At 35.4% G+C, this 20573-nt stretch overlaps 4 protein-coding genes across 5 annotated transcripts; 3 read left to right on the top strand and 1 right to left on the bottom strand.

Moving 5' to 3' along the window:
* The first annotated feature begins 2106 nt into the window (after window positions 1-2106).
* Window positions 2107-4791, top strand: LOC8277992 (probable WRKY transcription factor 31). Its single transcript, XM_002518398.4, has 6 exons — window positions 2107-2621; window positions 2731-2829; window positions 2958-3128; window positions 3228-3614; window positions 3709-3822; window positions 3925-4791. The coding sequence occupies exons 1-6, from the start codon at window positions 2280-2282 to the stop codon at window positions 4552-4554; spliced, it is 1743 nt and encodes a 580-aa protein (XP_002518444.1). The 5' UTR covers window positions 2107-2279; the 3' UTR covers window positions 4555-4791.
* A 2179-nt stretch (window positions 4792-6970) lies between these two features.
* Window positions 6971-12460, top strand: LOC8277993 (aspartic proteinase). 2 transcript variants are annotated; one of them, XM_015718801.3, is made up of 14 exons: window positions 6971-7177; window positions 7921-8289; window positions 8391-8451; window positions 8849-8943; window positions 9019-9131; window positions 9221-9389; window positions 9489-9528; window positions 9667-9731; window positions 10606-10719; window positions 10894-10958; window positions 11125-11281; window positions 11400-11519; window positions 11890-11978; window positions 12087-12460. In XM_015718801.3, exons 2-14 carry the CDS (start codon window positions 7927-7929, stop codon window positions 12169-12171), a joined length of 1536 nt encoding a protein of 511 aa, XP_015574287.2. In that variant the 5' UTR covers window positions 6971-7177; window positions 7921-7926; the 3' UTR covers window positions 12172-12460. The 2 variants fall into 2 exon arrangements, with proteins under 2 accessions (XP_015574287.2, XP_002518445.2); XM_002518399.4 differs by having other exon boundaries at window positions 7020-7173.
* A 1787-nt stretch (window positions 12461-14247) lies between these two features.
* On the top strand, window positions 14248-15911 carry LOC8277994 (mitogen-activated protein kinase kinase kinase 18). The gene has a single exon (XM_015718726.3). It carries the CDS (start codon window positions 14417-14419, stop codon window positions 15863-15865), a length of 1449 nt encoding a protein of 482 aa, XP_015574212.1. The 5' UTR covers window positions 14248-14416; the 3' UTR covers window positions 15866-15911.
* Window positions 15912-16252: 341 nt separating this feature from the next.
* LOC8277995 lies at window positions 16253-18818 on the bottom strand. Its single transcript, XM_002518401.4, has 2 exons — window positions 18265-18818; window positions 16253-16877 (listed from the first exon to the last, which is right to left on the bottom strand). Exons 1-2 carry the CDS (start codon window positions 18545-18547, stop codon window positions 16504-16506), a joined length of 657 nt encoding a protein of 218 aa, XP_002518447.1. The 5' UTR covers window positions 18548-18818; the 3' UTR covers window positions 16253-16503.
* Window positions 18819-20573: the final 1755 nt, after the last annotated feature.

Below are 20573 nucleotides of genomic sequence, written 5' to 3'. Positions count from 1 at the left end.
GAAAGAGTGAAAAGATAGCCGGTGCAATTCTCGGAAACCAAGCGAGGAATGATGTTGAAGTTTCTTAAAGACAAAACTCTGGCTAGTCAAAGTAAAGAAAGGAAGCTGCATGAGAATACAAAATGCAAGCTAGGCATCACCTTTTCAAATGGAGACCTTCGATTAAAAAGGAAAGTAAAGAGTAAAGTCGTCATTAGATGTTGAAAATCCGTGCAATACGAATAATCAGATTAATGGAGATGTATGTATTTATTTCCTCCATTCAAAGCTGCACATCTTATCCGTTAATGTTATAAATCAAACGCTGTTTCAAAGTATAAATAATGAATTATTAAAGTAATAATTAAAAGAAAAGTAGAATATGATTAGGGACAATAAAGCTGATAGTTACTTACTGGAACAGTTGAAAGGGCAAGTAATCCATGCCCACCAAATTGTCATGTTTTCTTTCACATATTAAAATTTTCAACTACTCTTTTGGCCTTTTTTCTAAGTCACATGTTTGCTTGTCTTTTTTTGGCTTTTGGATTGTATGGCTGCTTTCAAAGTTTGAGTTTTAATGCCGCACACCATCCAAATTATATGAACTAATACACACCAATATTAAGTTTTAACACTTTTTTCTATTTGAAATGTATAAAAAGAAAAATAAGGGTAAGTAAGCTAATAGGTAAAATGCCAATATTTTTAAAAATTAAACTTATTCTTTAATAAGAAATCTTTTTATTAATTAATAAATTATATATATTTATATAAGTTACATACTAAATAAATAATAAATATCAACATTACACATAAATATAATAATCACACATATATTATATCAATTTTTTTTTTTTAATTTCAAACCAAAGTTTTTGGTTGGTTGATTTTTTTATCACCTTTATTAAACCTAAGTTAAGGAAAAGACGAAAAGGAGATGCTAAAAGGTCAAGGCAAGCGACTTGGTCCCACGGGTAAACAGTCAACATGGTTACCGGAGAAAGCAGATCCGAAACGTCATGTCTTAATAAAATAAAAATTGGTATATTATTATATTATAATACCAGGCAAGGGGGGCCAAGGCCACTACCCCACCCGGTCTCCGGTCATGCTCCTCCCTTCCTGGCCGTCAAATTCGTTGACTTGGCCAACCCCTTTCTCCTTTATTTAATTACTTTGTAATTCAATTTTCTATTTCCTCACGTGTAACGCGGCGCTGTATTCGGGGCGGTGGATTTTATTTCTTCCTTTAATTTGGTTGGGTTTGGGGGATATATGTAAATGGAGGAGTCAAACTCATTCTTGACCAATTCCCTGGTTTCAATTGTTCACTCTTTTGTGATTGCATTACCTTAACCTTAACCTATTCTAAGTTGAATACTGATATTGTGGGATTTTTGGGTGAAAATTAAACTTCAATCCAAACTTCACAAATCAAAATTTAAAGTTTAATTGCTAAATTAATTCTTTATATGATCTTTAATTCTAATAATATATAGTAGTTTTAACTTATGACAAATGTATCAGTAAAAGTGACTATAATTTTGAGAATAATAAAGAAAACCAAGACAATATTAAAATTATTAATTTATTCGATATTTTTTAAATATTTTATTTATTTTTACTATGATTGAAAATTTAGTAATATATTTTTTTTAATAATAATTAAAATAACTCTAAACTTCAAATTTATGTTATATGTTCTTCGAAATTATAGTAATATAGGTAAATTTATGTTGATAACTTTTAAAAGGTTAAAATATGTTAATAATATTAAAAATTATAGTCTATTTAATATTTAAGTATTTTTTATATTATGCTCTTTTCACTATAAAAAACCAAAATTAACATAAAAATGCAGGCAATTAGAATTTGATTAGACTAATACTGGAGAGATTTGAATTTGAAGACTCTTGCTCCATAGTTTATTTTATTTTCTTACAATGAGATAAAATAAGTGTGCATTTGAGAACCGGTTTCATTTGAGTAGAAGAAATACAGAAAGGTAGGACCCAGTGGGCAGCTGGCAAACTGACGCAGGATCTGACGCAACTCCCCCGTGAAAATCCCAAAGATTTCTCAAAATCCAAATCTAACATTTCTTTTACTTTTTGGTCTCCGTCCAACCCTTTTAATAGGCGACCCAGTTGCACCGGTGAAAGACTTCACAGACTTCTCACACATAACACCCGACATTTCTTTTTCTTCTTCTTCTTCTTTCTGCTCTTCCTCCTCCTCTCCATCTTTTCTTTTTCTATATATCTATTACAACCCTAACACTCTCTCTTCTTGTTTTTATGGACAAAGGATGGGGTCTTACCCTTGATTCTGATCATCCTGTTTTCTCTTTCTTCCCTAACTCCGCCACCGCCAATAAGCCTGCAGACTCTTTTCTCAAGATTAACAAAAGAAACAGCTTTGACGCCAGTGACCCCGTTAGGATGTTTCCCTTCTCTGTCAACCTTCCTTCTCCTGCTGATGACAATCGATTGATCGTTGGTGAAGTCGACTTCTTTTCTGAAAAGAAGAATAACGTTGTTTCTGATAATCATCATAGTGATGATTCTAAAACTACAACTATCTCTGTCAAAAAAGAGAATTCTTATGCTGATATCGCTCCAAAGTCCAACGATGTAAATGTAAGAACGATATATGCTTATTTATCTTTTTTCTTAATATTACAGTCTTTTCTTCATACATCTGATCTCTATAAATACTCAATTTTTGTTTTCTTTTCTGGGCTTTTAGACTGGATTGCACCTTCTTACTGCTAACACTGGAAGTGATCAATCAACGGTTGATGATGGGGCATCATCGGAAGTTGATGACAAACGATCTAAGTTTGAGGTGAGAATATATATATATATATATATATATATATATATATATATATATATGAACAGCCACCCAGAAAAGTTACATACTTTTAAATATTATATAGGCACTTATTTTGGGATTGATTTGACTTGCTGCAGCTAGCGCAGTTGCAAATTGATCTGCAAAGGATGAATAATGAAAACCAAAGGTTGAGAGACATGCTTACTCAAGTAACCAACAATTACAATGCTTTACAGATGCATCTTGTAGCCTTAATGCAGCAGCAACAGCAGCAAAACCATGGACCTGAGGCTACTCATGAACATGAGGTAGACTATTTAATTTAAGGAAATTTCTAATGTAAAAATAAAAAGTAAAGATTTAAATTAAATAGCTTATATTAAGTTTTGTTTGATTATTATAATCAGGTTGTACAAGGCAAGTCCGAGGAAAAGAAACATGAGGTGGTGCCGAGACAATTCTTGGATCTCGGTCCATCAGCCGAGACAGATGAGATATCTCATTCATCATCTGACGATGAGAGGACACGTTCTGGCACACCTCAAACCAATACGGAAACAGCATCCGTCAAAAACAATGGCAAGATTGAGATGTCTACATTTGATCAAGAGAATTCTAGCTTTAGAGATGGCAAAGGAATTGGCCGAGAAGAGAGTCCTGAGTCAGAAACACAAGGTTGGAATCCTAACAAAGTTCAAAAATTGAATCCTGCTAGTAAGGGTATTGACCAAAACGCAGAGGCCACCATGAGAAAAGCACGAGTCTCTGTTCGAGCCCGATCAGAAGCTCCCATGGTGTGTAAAACAATTTATCCAATAGTTTAGTAGTTGTTCAAATATTGTTGTGTTACAGTGAAACTAATTATTTGTTTTGGTAATGATTAATCAGATCACTGATGGGTGCCAATGGAGAAAATATGGACAAAAGATGGCTAAAGGAAATCCATGTCCTAGAGCCTACTATAGGTGCACCATGGCAGTTGGTTGTCCAGTTCGTAAGCAAGTATGTTTCCATTTCTGTTTCTATTTTCTAATTCTTGTTTTGCTTTTGAAATAGTTTTATTAAAATTATAGCTTAAACTAATGTGACTGTTGTTGGTTACAGGTTCAACGCTGTGCAGAGGACACATCAATCTTGATAACAACTTACGAAGGAAATCACAACCACCCTCTGCCTCCAGCTGCAATGGCAATGGCATCGACGACAACAGCAGCTGCAAGCATGTTACTTTCAGGGTCAATGTCAAGTGCAGATGGAATAATGAATCCAAACTTGCTAGCAAGAGCAATTCTACCATGCTCATCAAGTATGGCTACAATTTCAGCTTCAGCTCCTTTCCCAACTGTAACATTAGACCTTACTCACAGCCCAAATCCTCTGCAAGTACAAAGACCCCCAACACATTTCCAAGTCCCTTTCCCGGGCCAACCCCAAAACTTTGCTTCAGTCACGCCCCAACAATTGCCTCAGGTTTTTGGTCAGGCCCTTTATAACCAATCAAAATTCTCTGGCCTCCAGTTATCTCAGGAATTACCTCAATCCCAACAATTGCACCCATCACAGCAGCATTCACTAGTTGATTCAGTCAGTGCTGCCACGGCTGCCATCACCGCAGATCCTAACTTCACAGCAGCACTGGCAGCTGCCATCACCTCTATTATTGGCGGTGGTAATGGCAACACCTCGACAACCCACAATAACAGTAATGGCAATAACACAAGCAGCAGAAACTAGGACGGGTCTCATTTAACTTTTTCTTGGTTCTTGATTTTCAGTTCTTTTATCTCTCTCTTTTTTCATTTCTTGGGGGGTAAACATGAGATCACATGTTCATATTTTTTGTTCTTGTTGGGGAAGGAGGGATAGACACAAAAAATATTTCATTCTTTTCGTTTTGAATAATTACTTTGTTTGTTATTGTTTAGTGATACATGAATGATAAAGCAAAGCTAGCATACAGGTTATTATAAATCTTTGTTGATTAATTACAAAAAGTTCAGTTCAATTCAATGTTCATGTATCACTGCTGGCTAGTTTATATTGTTTTTATGGGCATTGTTCAGAAACCTTCTCTTCTTCCCATTTGTCTCCGTACGTAGGAAGCGGTGACGAAACTACGAAGAACGTACATTAACAGGAAAAGTAAAGAAAAGCTCGCAAGAAAAGAAAACGAACATGATGAGCTTAGCAGCAGTCAAGAAATACGGCTATCACTATTTGACACGTAAAAATGGCTGGAGTGCTATGAAAGGCAACGCCAAACTGTGGGAAAATTTTAAAGAAAAAGAAAAAAAGAAAACCACTCTCTTGTTCGAGATACACTGCACCAGAGTTTTATTTTGGTCTCAATTTATTATTTAAATTAAATTAAAAAATTTCAATAACTTTTGACTTTTAAGAAACAAGTTTACATTTCCATTCTTGTTATTTCAGAAACAAGTAATCCAGTTTTTTAAATTCAAAAATATATGATTCTATTTTTATGGATAACTGCATATTTAAAATTTGATAAAAAAAAAAAATTAAATTAAAAAGATTTTTACCGTCTCACTTGAGCTCCTAAATAATAATGAAAAAGACTTTAAGGGCAACAACATCAGGTCAGATGCAGTGTGGCGTAGAGTGATAATTGAATAACAAAGGGTCAAATCAGGTTTGATTTAAAATAAAAGCGTAGTTCGGTGAGTTTGTTTATTGGACGAAAGAGGGGATAAAATTGTTGACTTTTCCGTATGAAATTTATGATTGGGACAATCACGTCATCCACATTTAATCATGTGGCTGGGATTCTTATGTTTTTCTATTTCTGAAATTACCCAACGTGTAACTTTGTGGGTCGCACCGTACTTTTAGATTATTTCCCCCTTTTTCTTACTTATCTCGTACGTTACTTTTCTTCTCACAGCTTATTCAGAAATTAGTTATTCTAAATTAAATTATTAATATATTTTCATCAATTATTGTTAGACTAAAATTGTATTCTTATATTTTATTTATCCTATGCTTTCTTTTAATATAATTTCATAAGTTAAGTGAACAATATATATTATAAAATGGCTAAGATTTTTGGTAAGCAAATCGTGAGGTTTATGGATGTTGTTTTTGATAATTAATCAAGTTCCTTTTGGATAATTTTAATATATACTCTATATATATTAAGCCTTGCCTAGATACGACTTGGAGAAATAATTTTTCAAAATTGTGGATTCATAAAATCAGAAAACTCGTATAGCCGAACACACAAAAATAGCAAGGAACAGTTATGTTAGTTAATCTAAATAACAAAAGGAAGTAGGCTTCCAAGTCCAACCCAGTGGAATGGATATGCCCCAGTTGGTGCTTACAGAATTGGGTTAGTTGGGTGGGTGAAGTTCTTGGGCCTACTTGCTCAAGTCCACAACGGATTTAATAAAAAGAAAAAACAAAACAAACTCACCCAATTTGTCAAGCTACCGCTAGCATTTCTCCATTTGCACACTTTCATTTTCATAATAAAACAGGGCATTTTCCATTTGCTAAAAATACTATACTGCAATGGTTTATGAGGCTTAACATAAGCTTATTTGCTAGGAAATTAAATTGCGTGAAAATGCCAACAAAAACCCAACATATTTCTTGTACTCAACAGGGAGCTGTCTTGTCATCATCCATCATTATTTCTTCAACTTGCTTGCAGGCAACAAACTATACTTACTAAACCACATACAACCATAATAATTAATTATATACTTTCTGGCTACCCTTTCCATATAATTTAAAAATCAAGAAAATAAAAGCACCAATCCGATGAAATCCATCACAGCCTTTGGATCTCTTCAACACTGGCGTTGCTATTTTAATCCAACGGCACAATCTATAGTCTAATGCACCACCCCGGCCATTGCAACTTTTACGTCACTAGAGAGTCAGAAAACTTCAAAGGCGAGTCAAGGTGTCGCGTGCACAACCAAATACAAACTGCATGCTTTACGGACACGTCAGCCTTAGACAGAATCACGAAACCCATGTTTCATACTCTACTTTAATCACGACATCCGACGGCTCTAAATCCCTCAACCTCACTACCCGCACCCTTAATGGGGTCATAGGATGGCAACTCCCTATTTTTAGAATGCCAAAAAAGGAAAAATATAAAATCCAAAAACGAGAACGTCATGATCGACGATTGAGATTAGACGGTTAAGCAGATTGAAAGGTGGATATTATTTAACAAAAAATAAAAAACGGTAGCTGAGCTGGAGTGGATGGGGTCTAACAAGGTGACAGGTTCCTCTCTGAGATTATATAATGTCCGAGTGCGATCGTCATTTTCCTCGTCGGAGAATTCTCTCAAAGTCTTTCGATAATTAATCAGTCAGTAATGCTTCTCCTTAATCTCTTATTTACATATATTATCTGTGTTGGTTCTCATTAACACCATTTTCATAACTGAGTGTGATCATCATCATCTCTTCGTTTGAATTCATTGTTTTGTTTCTGCGGATGATTTCATTTTCATATAAAGTAACCGTATGCTTTGAGACAGTAATAATCTTTTGGTTGTCTCTGAACAATGGAATCAGTTTCTCTCTCTCTTTTTTTTTTTTTTTTTCTTTTAATGGATGAAATGCTCCTCTGTAACTATATAGACAGAGATATGCAGTGTGTGATCTTGACATGATAATAGTTTATATTCAGTGAGATATTGCAATTTCATCTTTTGTCCTTAACTAAAGATGTCATATTCTTGCCATTCTATGGTACACCATGCCATTTTGTTCTAAGCTAGTTAGTCTTGGCGTTTTCAATATTTATGTAATTGCCCTTTTTTTTTCTCCTTTAGAAAAAGATTTAACAGTTCTTCGTATCAAAAGACAGTTTTCTTTTTCCCGCAAAAATTCATATTCGTAGCAGAGTATTAAGACGAGTCTATTTTAACTTATTTTGAAATCTTTGTACACTGCATCTCTCGTAAAATAACAAAAACTAGTTGTCATTTTGTAAAGAATATTAGTTTGACTTTCTTACATGATTCTGCAATCACAATGGATTTTTTGACGATTCCTACGTGATTCTTCCATTTCTGCTGTGTACTTGCTCAAATTGGATTCCAATTTATAGGTTAACATGGGGACCAACTTCAAACCACTAGTACTGTTTCTGTTTCTTTCCTCACTGCTGTCTTCTTTGGTATCCTCTGCACCCAATGATGGGCTGGTTAGACTTGGATTGAAAAAGATGAAATTAGACGAAAACAGCCGACTTGCTGCTCGGCTTGAGTCTAAAAATGCTGAGGCTTTGAGAGCTTCTGTGAGAAAATATGGTCTCCGTGGAGACTCTAAGGATACTGATATTGTGGCACTAAAGAACTATTTGGACGCTCAGTACTATGGCGAGATTGGCATTGGTACTCCTCCTCAGAAATTCACTGTAGTTTTTGATACTGGTAGCTCCAATTTGTGGGTGCCGTCATCCAAGTGCATCTTCTCAGTGAGTTCTTACGTTTTTATGATTCTTTGTGATGGTGAATTATTAATGAAGCTTCCCGGCTGCAGACGAGATTTATTTGTTGTTTTTTCATTACTGTGTAGGTTGCTTGTTTCTTCCATTCCAGGTACAAATCAGGCCAATCAAGTACCTACAAGAAGAATGGTCTGTTTTCACTTTCAATCAGTAACAATTTCTTTTTTTTCTTCTTCCTATTATTTATATCATCTGCAGACATTTAGGCTTGTGGATTTCAAATCTATTTTCTAAGCTCACCATGTTGTTCATTCATGCTTATATAAAAGTAGTTCTAGTTTCTCTTGCTCATTTAAAATTAGTTTGATGTTCACCATAAATTTTATTGTTCATTTGTGAACAGCACCTACTTTTGTAGAATGATTGGCTACTATAGGAAGGTTGCATAATGATCCATGGATAATCTTAAGCCATACTATTTCTTGTGTGATTTTTTAGTCAAATCTGCTTTATTCTATACTTGGATGAGAGGTGTGGCTGAACAATTTCAATTCTGAATTTTTTCTTCATATCATTAATTATGCAGGGAAATCTGCTGAAATTCATTATGGTAGTGGAGCTATTTCTGGTTTCTTTAGTTCTGACAATGTTGTTGTTGGTAACCTGGTTGTCAAAGATCAGGTATTCTTTTGCTAATACCTTTTATTTGCTTTGACCTTTTCAGTTTTAATTTTATAGCCGGAACGAACTATGCAGGAATTTATTGAGGCAACCAAGGAGCCTGGTGTCACATTTGTTGCGGCCAAGTTTGATGGTATCCTAGGGCTTGGGTTTCAAGAAATTTCAGTTGGAAATGCTGTGCCAGTCTGGTATTTGTTTTATATCCGCATTTTAATTCATCATCTAAAATTTTTCTTGATATTTGTGTTTTGAGTTGTCAGACTTGCATGTCTTACAGGTACAATATGATTAAACAGGGCCTTATCAAGGAACCTGTGTTTTCTTTTTGGCTTAACCGAAACACACAGGGAGAAGAAGGAGGTGAAATTGTTTTCGGCAGCGTTGATCTGAATCATTACAAAGGCAAGCACACATATGTTCCTGTGACACAGAAAGGTTATTGGCAGGTGGGCTGGTTTGTTTTTCTTTAGTCAGAGTAATTACTTGCTATCATTTGTACTTTATAGTTATTTTATCATTGTACTTGTTATGCTTTCTTTTGATAGTTTGAGATGGGCGATGTTCTTATCGGTCATAAACCAACTGGTATGTCCTTTCTATACCTACAATTATAGTTTCATATATATACATACATACATATATATACGTATATACATACATACATATATGTCTTTTCGTCATCTATCCATCTGGTTCTAACAGCTTGAATTTACTGCTACACAGAATATTGTGCTGGAGGTTGCTCAGCAATTGCAGATTCTGGAACTTCCTTGTTGGCCGGCCCAACGGTATTAACAAATTTTTCAAACTTTATTCGATGTACTAATGGTTAGATTTATCATTTAGGTACCCTACTAGATATCTGCCTAATTTTGATCCTAATCAAAATCAGAACATGGCATTAGGATGCTCCAAAACCAGAATAAGTATGAAAAAAACAGTTTATTATGATTTTTTTTAAACAGTTTATTATGATTTTTTTTTCTCTATTCGTATAAGTTCCAAGTAATGTGCTCATTTCTCTTGTGTTTTTGGCTCCCTTCAAACGTAAATGAAAATGAAAGGATTCTTATGCAGGCGCAAATATGATATATAAGTAAATGGGCTATTCGAAAATAAATCGAAACTTTGGCGGATGCCTGAAAGAAATGCAAAGCAAAGCTGATATTTTTATATATGTGCAGATAGGGGATCCTATAATGGGGGGCTGAGCTCTCTTTTTTTTTTTTTTCTAATCTAGCGAATTCAATGAATTCCTCTTAAAGATTCACACTTAGAATAATGCGAGTTGATGAAAGTTACTTTGGAAACAAACAAAAAAAAAAACAAGAAAGTCAAATTCATTTGGGCTAGTCTCCCGCTTCAAATAAAAACACTTCTATTGGAATTGCATATGTGGATTGTGATTATAAATGGTAGAAAATTGTACATGTTATTTTGAGTTCTGTCTTATAATAACCTTTTTACTCTTTCTGGCTTCTAGTCTGTGTCTACCTTTGATATTCAGCTCTCAGTCTAATTTCGTACTAGACTTAACATGGCATATAGACTTTGAAATTTTAAATTTTGTTTCTCAAACCATCTTGAACTTTTGATTGGTGTAGGTTCATTGCTCTTTTACCAATTATGTTTACTGTTTTCTTGACACACTTCATTTCGCAGACCGTGGTTACCTTGATAAATGAAGCCATTGGAGCCACCGGAGTAGCTAGCCAGGAGTGCAAAACCGTTATTGCCCAATATGGAGAAACCATCATGGATTTGCTCATTGCCGAGGTGAAAATTATGCTTATATCTTATATGTAATCTTTATAATCCTCGACTCCCTGTTCCCCAACACACACACACACACACACACACCCCAACCCATACCCTTAACCGAAGATAACAAGAAAAAGATCAAGTCAGGGAGTGCTTTGGGTTATCTTACAGTACTGCTCATACTGACAGGCTCAACCAAAGAAAATCTGCTCACAGATAGGATTGTGCACATTTGATGGGACTCGTGGAGTTAGGTCAGTCTCTATGAATGTTGTCTTGGTATACTTAGCTCTTTCATAATGCTCCTAGGGGACCTTAATAATGTTGTTGGCTGCAAAATGTAAATCATGTATATCACCTCTTGTACTGGAAGAATTTTAGTTAGTAATTAACACGTTTGTTCTTAATTGTATTTAATAGCATGGGCATTCAGAGTGTGGTGGATGACAACAATGATAAGTCATCTGGTATTGTTCGGGATGCTATGTGCTCTGCTTGTGAGATGACAGTTGTTTGGATGCAGAACCAGCTGAGGGAGAATCAGACACAAGATCGCATATTGAACTATGTCAATGAGGTGAAATTAACACATAAACTAACAACTAAATACTATGCCAATGAGCTCAATATTTCATTTACTAATAACTTGGGATATGCTTATGTTGCTGATGGCTATACGTACTATTCTTCTGCAGCTCTGTGATCGAATCCCAAACCCACTGGGAGAATCAATTGTTGACTGTGGAAGTATCTCCTCAATGCCTGTCGTTTCCTTCACTATAGGAGGAAAAGTTTTCGATCTTTCCCCACAGGAGGTCTGTTAACTTTGCTGTTGTTTATATTTCTTGGGATTTGAAGAAATTCTAACACGAGTTATATGATAGGTAGGAAATAATATTATTTGCCAAAATTACAGTAAAGAAAAGAATTAAAGCTTTTATTGCTGTTTCTTCTTTCTCGAAACTATTTGTATGGGTGCACAAATACGCATGTTGGTTTCACTAGTAACCTCTGAAAGATAAGGTGGTGTCGATTGCTTGACTACCAACCAGAGTTTGGGGGACACTTTTTAGAGCGGGTCTTTAGGTTTGCTTTTGGATGGGTAGCAGGCACAATTCTTATTGTATATCTAGTGAGCCTGTTAATTGGTTTTTCACTCATGGAATTTTTTGAAATGGCGAGCAGTACATACTTAAGGTGGGTGAGGGCGCACAAGCTCAGTGCATCAGTGGCTTTATGGCTTTGGATGTGCCGCCTCCTCGTGGACCTCTTTGGTAACTTACTCATCCTTGTCAATCATCCAGAAGTTATATATTAATCTGTATTCTGTGGTGATCCGGTCCATGGTTGGTTCCTTTAACTAACTGATATCATGGAATCAGGATCTTGGGAGATATTTTCATGGGACGGTACCACACAGTTTTTGACTATGGAAATCTGAGAGTTGGGTTCGCGGAGGCAGCATAAGGGATCTTCTCTTGCAGGGCCTCCCTCTTTAAAATGTTCCATCAATGTCTACTACAAATATTATGTGATATGTATCTTCCGACAGTGGTGGAAATATTGTTGAATTATAGTGATTTTCCTAGCTTAAAAGTTAAAACCAATAATTTGCTTGTAAATTTTTGGGTTTTCCTCCCTTTTGTTAAATTCAGTGGTAACAGTAGAAAGAAGCTTGTGTTGTGCTTTACAGAAACGAAGTGAATCTTGAATGTGTTCTTGATAGCTAATATGAAATTCTGTATCCATTTGTCCAGTCTTGAACCGAAGTAATTCTTACCAAATTTATTTCGCGAATGACCATTTCACTAAACAAGTGTCAGAATTGCATGACAAGTGAATTAAATCATTTTCCAAATAGATAACGTCTTCTTATCTTGTTTGCAAAGTCATTTATGAGATGCCAATCCTTTTCTTTTCTTTCTTTTAACTGTAGCTGTGTTGCTGTATCTTTGTGTTGATGCGTTGGCATATGCATTCTTTTATCTTATCAGAAAGCTTTTCATCTTATTGTGAAGTGGAATTAAGATGTCATTATTTAAAATACGACAAATATTTTACATGTGAAAGATGTTGTGCCACACAGCTCCTGAACTGTGTTGATGATTAAACTACATCGGGCCAGCTCTCATTCTTATAATCACGATTCTATTTATTTTTTTCCTTATCCGAGAAGGAAAGCAAGCAAAGATCTAACTTCAATTATTTAGCTAAGGTTGCAATGAGATTCCAAGTATTTAGCAGAGATAGTCCAAAAATGTCATGATCCTGATGAAAAATTCTGTATATTGGTGATCCTTTGAGGTATTAGCTTACAACTCTAATCTACTAACTTTATATCATAAATATGTATGACCTTTTTAGCCGTCTTTATGCCAAAGCCTTGATATGGGTCCTCAATACATCAAAATTTTATCCTTAATCCTCTGTACTGATCTTTGGCACAAGAAATGGAAAAAATAGTGAAAATCCTTAATGTGGGTCCTAAAAAGCTTTATGCCGAAAGCCAAAATATAAGAGAAGAAAGGAGGAGAAGCCAAGAAATAGGTGGTTGGCACATGAAGAAAGCAATTAGAATGATTGTGGGCTTTGTGCTGTGTTGCTTGAAAGGGACGTATCGTAGATACCACCACAAAAGCTAATTGTCAAAGGAGGTCTAACCTGAGCTCAAAAGGCCATAACCAACTAATAAGGTGCGAATATAAAGAAGGGTGGAGTTGAGAATGTGAGTTGGAAAATTTTGGCTAGCTGGTTGGTGGGTGGTGTCAGGTGTGGCGTTTCCTTTGTACAACCAATTGGATTTATTCCATTGGATTGTTGTCTTTCTTGGAGTTAGTTGCAACTTACAATGCACAATGTCATCTTCTCTTTACCATCTGCTTTTATCCATTTTGAATACTTTACCTGTAATCCTAGTCCTAGAAAAGTAAGGACTATTTACCTTGTTTAATGTGTTTGGCATTTTTTAATCAATGGCACTGAAAACTAAGGCTTTGCAGCTGCTAAGGTCAGTAATTAAAACAAGAGAAATCAATTCTATGGAATCCCTTGCCAAACTCAACTTGATCCAACGAGGTTGAGGGTAATTAGTGGATCCTCAAATGGGTACTATACCCAAATTGTTAGGTTCAAGGTACCACATCATTAGTGGAGATTTGCATCCATAAGTTAAACATTATCCAACAAGACTTCCAAAAGTCAAGTAATGTAAATTAGCATATAAAACTGAACTTACTCCTAACCCACAAACCTAAAGTTTGGAATATTCCTTGAAAATGATTCCATCCATTGTATTCCATGCTCATCAATAAAGATGATACCGCACACTACGGCACATTCTCACGTGGTGGCACGTGGACAGTATAATTTCATAGCTAAGCTAAGCAATAGGATTAAGCAACCGCCTCCCCAAGTCGGGCCAAAAGCCTTTGTAGCCACCCTCCTTCTGCCACTTGTAACCCTCAGGTTTTGGAAGATTAAAAACGAAATGGCGGCCGCCCATTGGCTAAAAACAGAAAGTTTGAAAAAGCCACTATTTCTTGCATTAACGCCAAACAGGTACATACCAAACTTCACCAACAAAAATAACTGTTTGTTTGTATATATATATATATATATATATATATATATATTTCTGTACCTACCATAACAGGCTAACATTTCTAACCGGAGCTTTCTTTAAACTTTTCACCTTCTTCCCATCCCTCCGAATATGGAGCACTGGACCAGAGGCCAAATTCTTGGTCAGGGTTCCCAAGCCACCGTCTCAATCGCAACAGTCCAGCAGTCCGGTCTAGCTTTTGCTGTTAAGTCAGCTGAGCTCTCACAATCAGAGTTATTACAGAAGGAGCAAAGGATTCTTTCTACATTAAGTTGTCCTCAAATTATAGCATACGAGGGATATGATGTTACACGAGAAGATGGTAAGCTCTTGTTTAATATTTTCTTGGAATACGCACCAGGCGGCACTCTTATTGATACAATTCGGAAGCATGGAGGTTTCCTCGACGAGGGCATGATCAGATCATATGCTAGGGATATTTTGTTGGGCCTTCACCACCTTCATTCTAATGGGATAGTACATTGTGATATTAAGGGTCATAACATTTTGGTCACTAGCGATGGGGCAAAAATTGCTGACTTGGGTTGTGCTAGGAAGGTCAATCAAGTGTCAAAGACTCCAATTGCCGGCACTCCTGTCTACATGGCACCCGAGGTGGCGCGTGGTGAGCACCAGGGTTTCCCTGCTGATGTGTGGGCTCTTGGGTGTACCATTATAGAGATGGCTACTGGGAGGCCCCCATGGACGACTATTTCGGATCCTGTATCTGCCCTTTACCAAATTGGGTATTCAGGTATGGTGCCAGAAATTCCAAGCTTTATGTCAAAGCAAGCGATAGATTTTGTAAGCAAGTGCTTGAAGAGAGACCCAGTGGAGAGGTGGTCAGCCAGTGAATTACTAAGACACGCTTTCGTTACAGAGGAGGCATGCTCTGTTTTGAAGGGTAATACTAGTTCCAACGTGGAAACTCCAACAAGTGTATTGGACCAAGGTTTATGGGAGTCAAGAGAGGAGTTAGAGGCAACATGGAAATCAACCCATAAAAATTGTTCCCGTTCTCCAACAGAAAGAATCCGGCAATTAGCCCAAGGCACCGCCAGAGTGCCTAATTGGGCATGGGATGATTCTTGGGTTACTGTAAGAAGCAAAGATTCTTCAAGCTTCGAGGATTTTGCCTTGGTATATGCAAATGAGGCTACAGAAAACAGTGGGACGGGCATAGTTTGGTTTAGTGGGGAGTATAGTTTGATTAATATTAGTTGTAATGAGCCCACAGACATTGGTGGGTTAAGAACATTACTGTACACTAGCAATAGCAGCAGCTGTAGCGATATTTCGGTGATGCCTTGTAGATGTGTACAAGATGATTTATGTGGAGGCAGCAATTTTGATAAGAAAATCATTGTTCTGCGTTGCATAATTCACCTATTTTTAACTACGATCTTGCATGAACATGTTTTGATGGCTAAAAGAAAGGCTGCCTTCGATTTCATAGCCAGATTTTTACAAATTTTTTCTGTTTCCAAAGAAGCCAGATATTTAGAAGTTAGAACCCACGAGGCCATCTCCACTAGTTATATGTATCGAAATCATGTGTAATAAATAGCTATTCACGTCAAAAATTATATTTATCGAAAAAATTTTATATGAACTGGTTTTTATCGAATTTACTTTTATAAAGACCATCAATTCATTTAATTATTTTAGAAGAAATTTTTCAAAACTTAAAAAGCAAGATTTTAAATAGTTTGAGAAAAACAGCCCTACAGGCAAAAGCATTTCCCAAATTCATTTTGGTGCTTAGGGTCCCACTTGGCAAAAGTGACCTCTCTTATAAGCAATCGTTACCATACTAATCCTCAGGCCCAGGCCCAAGTGACTGTCATATCCAAGAAAAACTGGAAAGGTAGGCTTTGAGCAAATATGCACTTAAAATGTTACAAGATGAAATGTGTATATCCACAAAGTCAGGTTAGAAAAGCAATCTCTCAGGAATAAAGTTGATTCATTCTATTTCAGCAATAGTCTACTTCAATTTAACAAGAAAATGGAAACCTATTATCTTTTCCTCTTCTCTTTTGTATTTGTCTTTTTTCTCCACACTTACAGCAATGCATACATCAGAATAAACCATAATCATCAAAACCCACTTTGACACAGTCAAAATAAATAGTATGAAACAAAAAGGAACTTGGAAAGAACTATTTAATGAGGGTGCTTGATTGATATTTGGTTCTCTAAGTATTCTTCTTGCTACCTGAACGCGATAATCTCAAGTCCAAAGATTGCAATTGGTTCCGTAGGTTTTGGTTTTCCTCAAGCAAGCGATCATACTCGAGAAGAAATCCCTCAGATTGCTTCCTCAGAGCAACTGCATTGGTTTCTGAAGCATGTGCCTCTTTTGTCTTCACTTCCAGTTCAGATTCTAGTTGCTTAAGTCTTGCTCGCAGTGTGGTCATTTCTTCTCCCAGGGCTTTGTTCTCCTCAGCTTTTCCATCCTCAGCAACTCGACTTTGTTTCTTCACAGCCTCCATGCTCTTCCTCCGCATACGAAGTTCTCTAATATAATGGTGTAGTCTGTCTATCATTAGTGCAAGGAAAAGCATGGCTCCTGCAAGCAGTATATTCTATAATTACACAGATCCATGGGCCAATAGAATCAAATAGGAAACAGGGAGCTCAAATTACAAACAAGAATAGGATAGACAGGAAGAATTTCAACATATCAGGACTCTCACACCCCATGATGATACAGAACACCGTTAAATATGGTGTTCTTAATGCAGGAGATTAACTCAAGAATGAGAACCAGAGGTGTTACAATCTAATGTAAGGGATTAAATATTTTTCCAAGACCAATTGAATAAGGGACAAAATATATTTTCAGTAAAATGTAACCTATCGTCAAAGAGATTTTTTTTCCTTCATCCTTATTTTCACCACAAGAACTAATGAGGAAGGGGAAGAAAACAAAAACAGAACGTACATATTCACAGATAGTGTTCCCACAGAAAACTAAAACTATAACAGCATATAAAAGCAGACTTGTTAAGCTAAAAATTTAAACACAGTGTTGCATGACCTACTAATCATCCAACCCTGCCTTACTTCTCTTTGATCTTTGCTTTGTTTGACGGTCTTATACAAGGAGAACTAATAGTATTTAATTCTCCAATTTCAAAAGTTCCTTATTAATACAAATATGCTTTTGATCACACCAGATACCAATCCACATATATCAAGATACAGAATTCAAACAATTAAAATGGAGGATCAGGATATGCGATGACAATTCAATAAATTTACTACATAATTGTTTTATGTTAACCTCAATTACTTAGAATTGAACCTAAAGGAAAACTCAAACAGGTAGCTCATATTTTCTTCAAATATTAATTAAAGTGGTTATGTCCTCCTTTGAACATTAAGACTCTATTTGCTTCAGGTCTATTAGTCTAAAGTTGGAGCCATGGAATTTAACCTACTACTCTATTCAAACACCAAAAGCTTGATAAATTCTGATGTAAAATTTCATTGTATTCCAAGACGATGGATGACACAGTAAAGTATCATTTTTTAAACTTCCAAAAAGCTTTAAGAAAACACCTCATTTATCATATACAATTGGAAGAAGACTTCAATAAAAAGACAGGCTAACATCACACTTCAAAACAATAGTATAGACTTTTGAGTAACAGCTTCCAATCCCAATAACATGCAATCATATTGTCATAAGAACAAAATACACGTTAGAAGACGGATCTACAACATGTTCAATCATACACAGAATTCTAAAACTATTATAATCTCATGAATGAAACAGTGATATTATCAGTAACCAACTTGACCATTTTATAAATCAATTATTTAGAACCCAATTCAAATCGCACCTACAAGTGCAAGAATCTAATAAATTTCCAATAAACACTCTACACAATAACAAAATTAACAAACTTTAAAGAAACAATAACGTAGAACATAAAAAAACCAAGAATTACCCATAAGAGTAGCCTCAAGAAGATGCTTAGCCATGAGAACCTGGTCAGTTGGATTGACAAAACCCTCATCGATCCCACGTTTCTGGATCTTCATCATACTATAAACACTTGATATCAACACCACAAGAATCGTTCCTGCCACAGTCTTTACAATGATTGGACCGCTACCTCTCTTTACCCGATCCAAACCCATCAAAACCAACTTCCTGAAAGGAGTCTTGAAAACAAGAATCAATATCAATGCCATCTCTGAGAAAATCCCTGTAAACAAAAGCTGAATCATTTTTATCTTTCTTTTATGTTCTTTTTCTACTCAGAGAGAGAGAGAAAGTGTGTCAAAGATTTCAAAGAATAAATGTAAATGTTGGAGTGAGTCAGCTATAGATGGATCAAAAGAATGATAATGGTGACTAGAAAATTGAAGAGATCAAAGAAATGCAGAGGTTTTTGAAAGAAAAACGAAAGAGTGGGCTTCCATTTCTTGGTACTAATGTGACTCCCTGTGCTCTTTCAAAGTTTTTGTTGATTTCTTAAAGTAATCCTCCTTTTCTTAATAATTTTCAATTAAGGGCTTCTGGTTCTCAATATTTAATGAGTCTGCCCGCCCACCAGACGAAAAGTATTATCCAGCTCCAGCAGACAGTATAGACTGCTGCAATAATTTTCTTTTTAGTAATCTAGAAATAACGGATTTATTATGAATTGATTAAATAAAATAATCTACTAAATATCAAATAGAAAAATAGGTCAAAAAAGAATTCAAGAAATGCATGTAGAACCCAATTCAATTTGAAGTTATAGTCTCATTTGGTACTTAGTGATACTTTATGAATTGATTTTCTTTTTGCCTCTTATGACTAAATTCATAATTATGCACTTGAATTTTCACTCGCTGATAATCTAAATATATTATTTTTTTATTAGCTAGAAATCTGGCAAAGAATTAAATCCACTTTAGCACCATGGCAAATTGAATTAACAAACAAAAACAAAATCATAGGGGTGTAATTCCATTAAATTAGCAAAACAAATAGCTAGGTTGAATAAAAAGGGTGCAACTTTTTCTTACAAATTGCAGAAGAAAGATTAAGGTTAGGACAAATTAGTTTAAAAAGATAGTGTAAACAAATATGAAGAAGAAAAATAGCTAATTAACCAATACTTTTACACTGGCCATAAGCCATGTGATTGTGATTGTATCCACAATAAGTGTTTAAATAGATTAAAAGTAAAAGTTTAAGTGTTTTAACAGATTAAAATAAAAATTGAAATGTGCATGTGATATTGGGTAAAACTCTAGGAGCATAAACTATGCATTTCTTTGTTCTTGCAAATGCTAAATAAGCTGAAATTGAAAGTGAACAAGACATGAAGTCTGCTGCCACATATGGAAGAAAGTAAAAAATCAAAAGTTATAATAGATACCTGTGTCGATTGAAGTTGGAATTATACTTCTGGTTGTTTTGGAATTCTAACTTGGATAAAAGTATAATACATAGTCTTTCTATTTTGTATTAATTAACTCTAGTCTAGAACAAGTAAATGAAACTTAATATTAATACTATCTAAAGAAGGGAAAAAAAGAGACATTTTTTTCTTTTTTAGCATACCCTTGTGATTTGCATTGTTAAAATGGACAGTGGCCATTTGCATTAGGCGCAATCACTGGTAAATTAGTGGCTGGTGTCATGTCAGAGACAATTATTACCAATGATCAAAGGGTTTGCTTCTTGAAGACATAAGCATAACTAAGCAAGCAGATAAGTAATTATAGACTGCTAGTGTTAGTAGGAAATGAAGCTTCAAAAGCCGTATAAAAATTTCCATATATGTATGCACAATAATGAAGCCTTGAATTGTCAGAATTAAAACAAGGTCATATTTCCAATTTAACTTATGAAAAGGTCTAAGCTTCCCCTTAAAAAGATGATACGAAAAGCAACACCAACCCAACCACCTTTATAATTGTCACTCGTCTATCACCTTTCAGGTCCACTTCATCTATTCTAGCCCCCCGATTCATAATAGCAGTTGCACAAAATTACAGCCAGCTAGCTTATAAAATAATATCACACAGTCAATACGAAACCTAATCACAACAAACTGCATCACAAACTGCATCTCTTGTTACATAAATAATCTCAGTCACCTGCTAAAGCAATGCTTACTCTACAGAAGGATAAATCAAAAGCTAAAATATTATTACCAACAGTTTGGTTGGTTCAGGAATCAAGGTAGATGAACTAACCAGGCAAGTTCCTCTTTTGGAAGCATTTTCTTTCATAACTAGATCCATCATCAGCGGCTAT

The sequence above is a fragment of the Ricinus communis genome, chromosome 5 (genome assembly GCF_019578655.1).
Source record: "Ricinus communis isolate WT05 ecotype wild-type chromosome 5, ASM1957865v1, whole genome shotgun sequence".
NCBI classification, from domain to species: domain Eukaryota; kingdom Viridiplantae; phylum Streptophyta; class Magnoliopsida; order Malpighiales; family Euphorbiaceae; genus Ricinus; species Ricinus communis.
The sequence above is the reverse complement of the archived record's forward strand: the minus strand, read 5'-3'. Positions and strand labels throughout refer to the sequence as shown.

Excerpts from the sequence above, each read along its gene's own strand:
- LOC8277992 (XM_002518398.4), top strand. The coding sequence starts at position 2,280 with ATGGACAAAGGATGGGGTCTTACCCTTGATTCTGATCATCCTGTTTTC. Across the intron at positions 3,129-3,227 it reads AGGCTACTCATGAACATGAG|GTTGTACAAGGCAAGTCCGA; the intron begins GTAGACTATTTA and ends TATTATAATCAG. Across the intron at positions 3,823-3,924 it reads GTTGTCCAGTTCGTAAGCAA|GTTCAACGCTGTGCAGAGGA; the intron begins GTATGTTTCCAT and ends TGTTGGTTACAG.
- LOC8277995 (XM_002518401.4), bottom strand. The coding sequence starts at position 18,547 with ATGATTCAGCTTTTGTTTACAGGGATTTTCTCAGAGATGGCATTGATA. Across the intron at positions 16,878-18,264 it reads TCTTGAGGCTACTCTTATGG|GAGCCATGCTTTTCCTTGCA; the intron begins GTAATTCTTGGT and ends TACTGCTTGCAG.
- LOC8277993 (XM_015718801.3), top strand. The coding sequence starts at position 7,927 with ATGGGGACCAACTTCAAACCACTAGTACTGTTTCTGTTTCTTTCCTCA. Across the intron at positions 9,529-9,666 it reads TATCGGTCATAAACCAACTG|AATATTGTGCTGGAGGTTGC; the intron begins GTATGTCCTTTC and ends ACTGCTACACAG. Across the intron at positions 9,732-10,605 it reads CCTTGTTGGCCGGCCCAACG|ACCGTGGTTACCTTGATAAA; the intron begins GTATTAACAAAT and ends TTCATTTCGCAG.
- LOC8277994 (XM_015718726.3), top strand. The coding sequence starts at position 14,417 with ATGGAGCACTGGACCAGAGGCCAAATTCTTGGTCAGGGTTCCCAAGCC.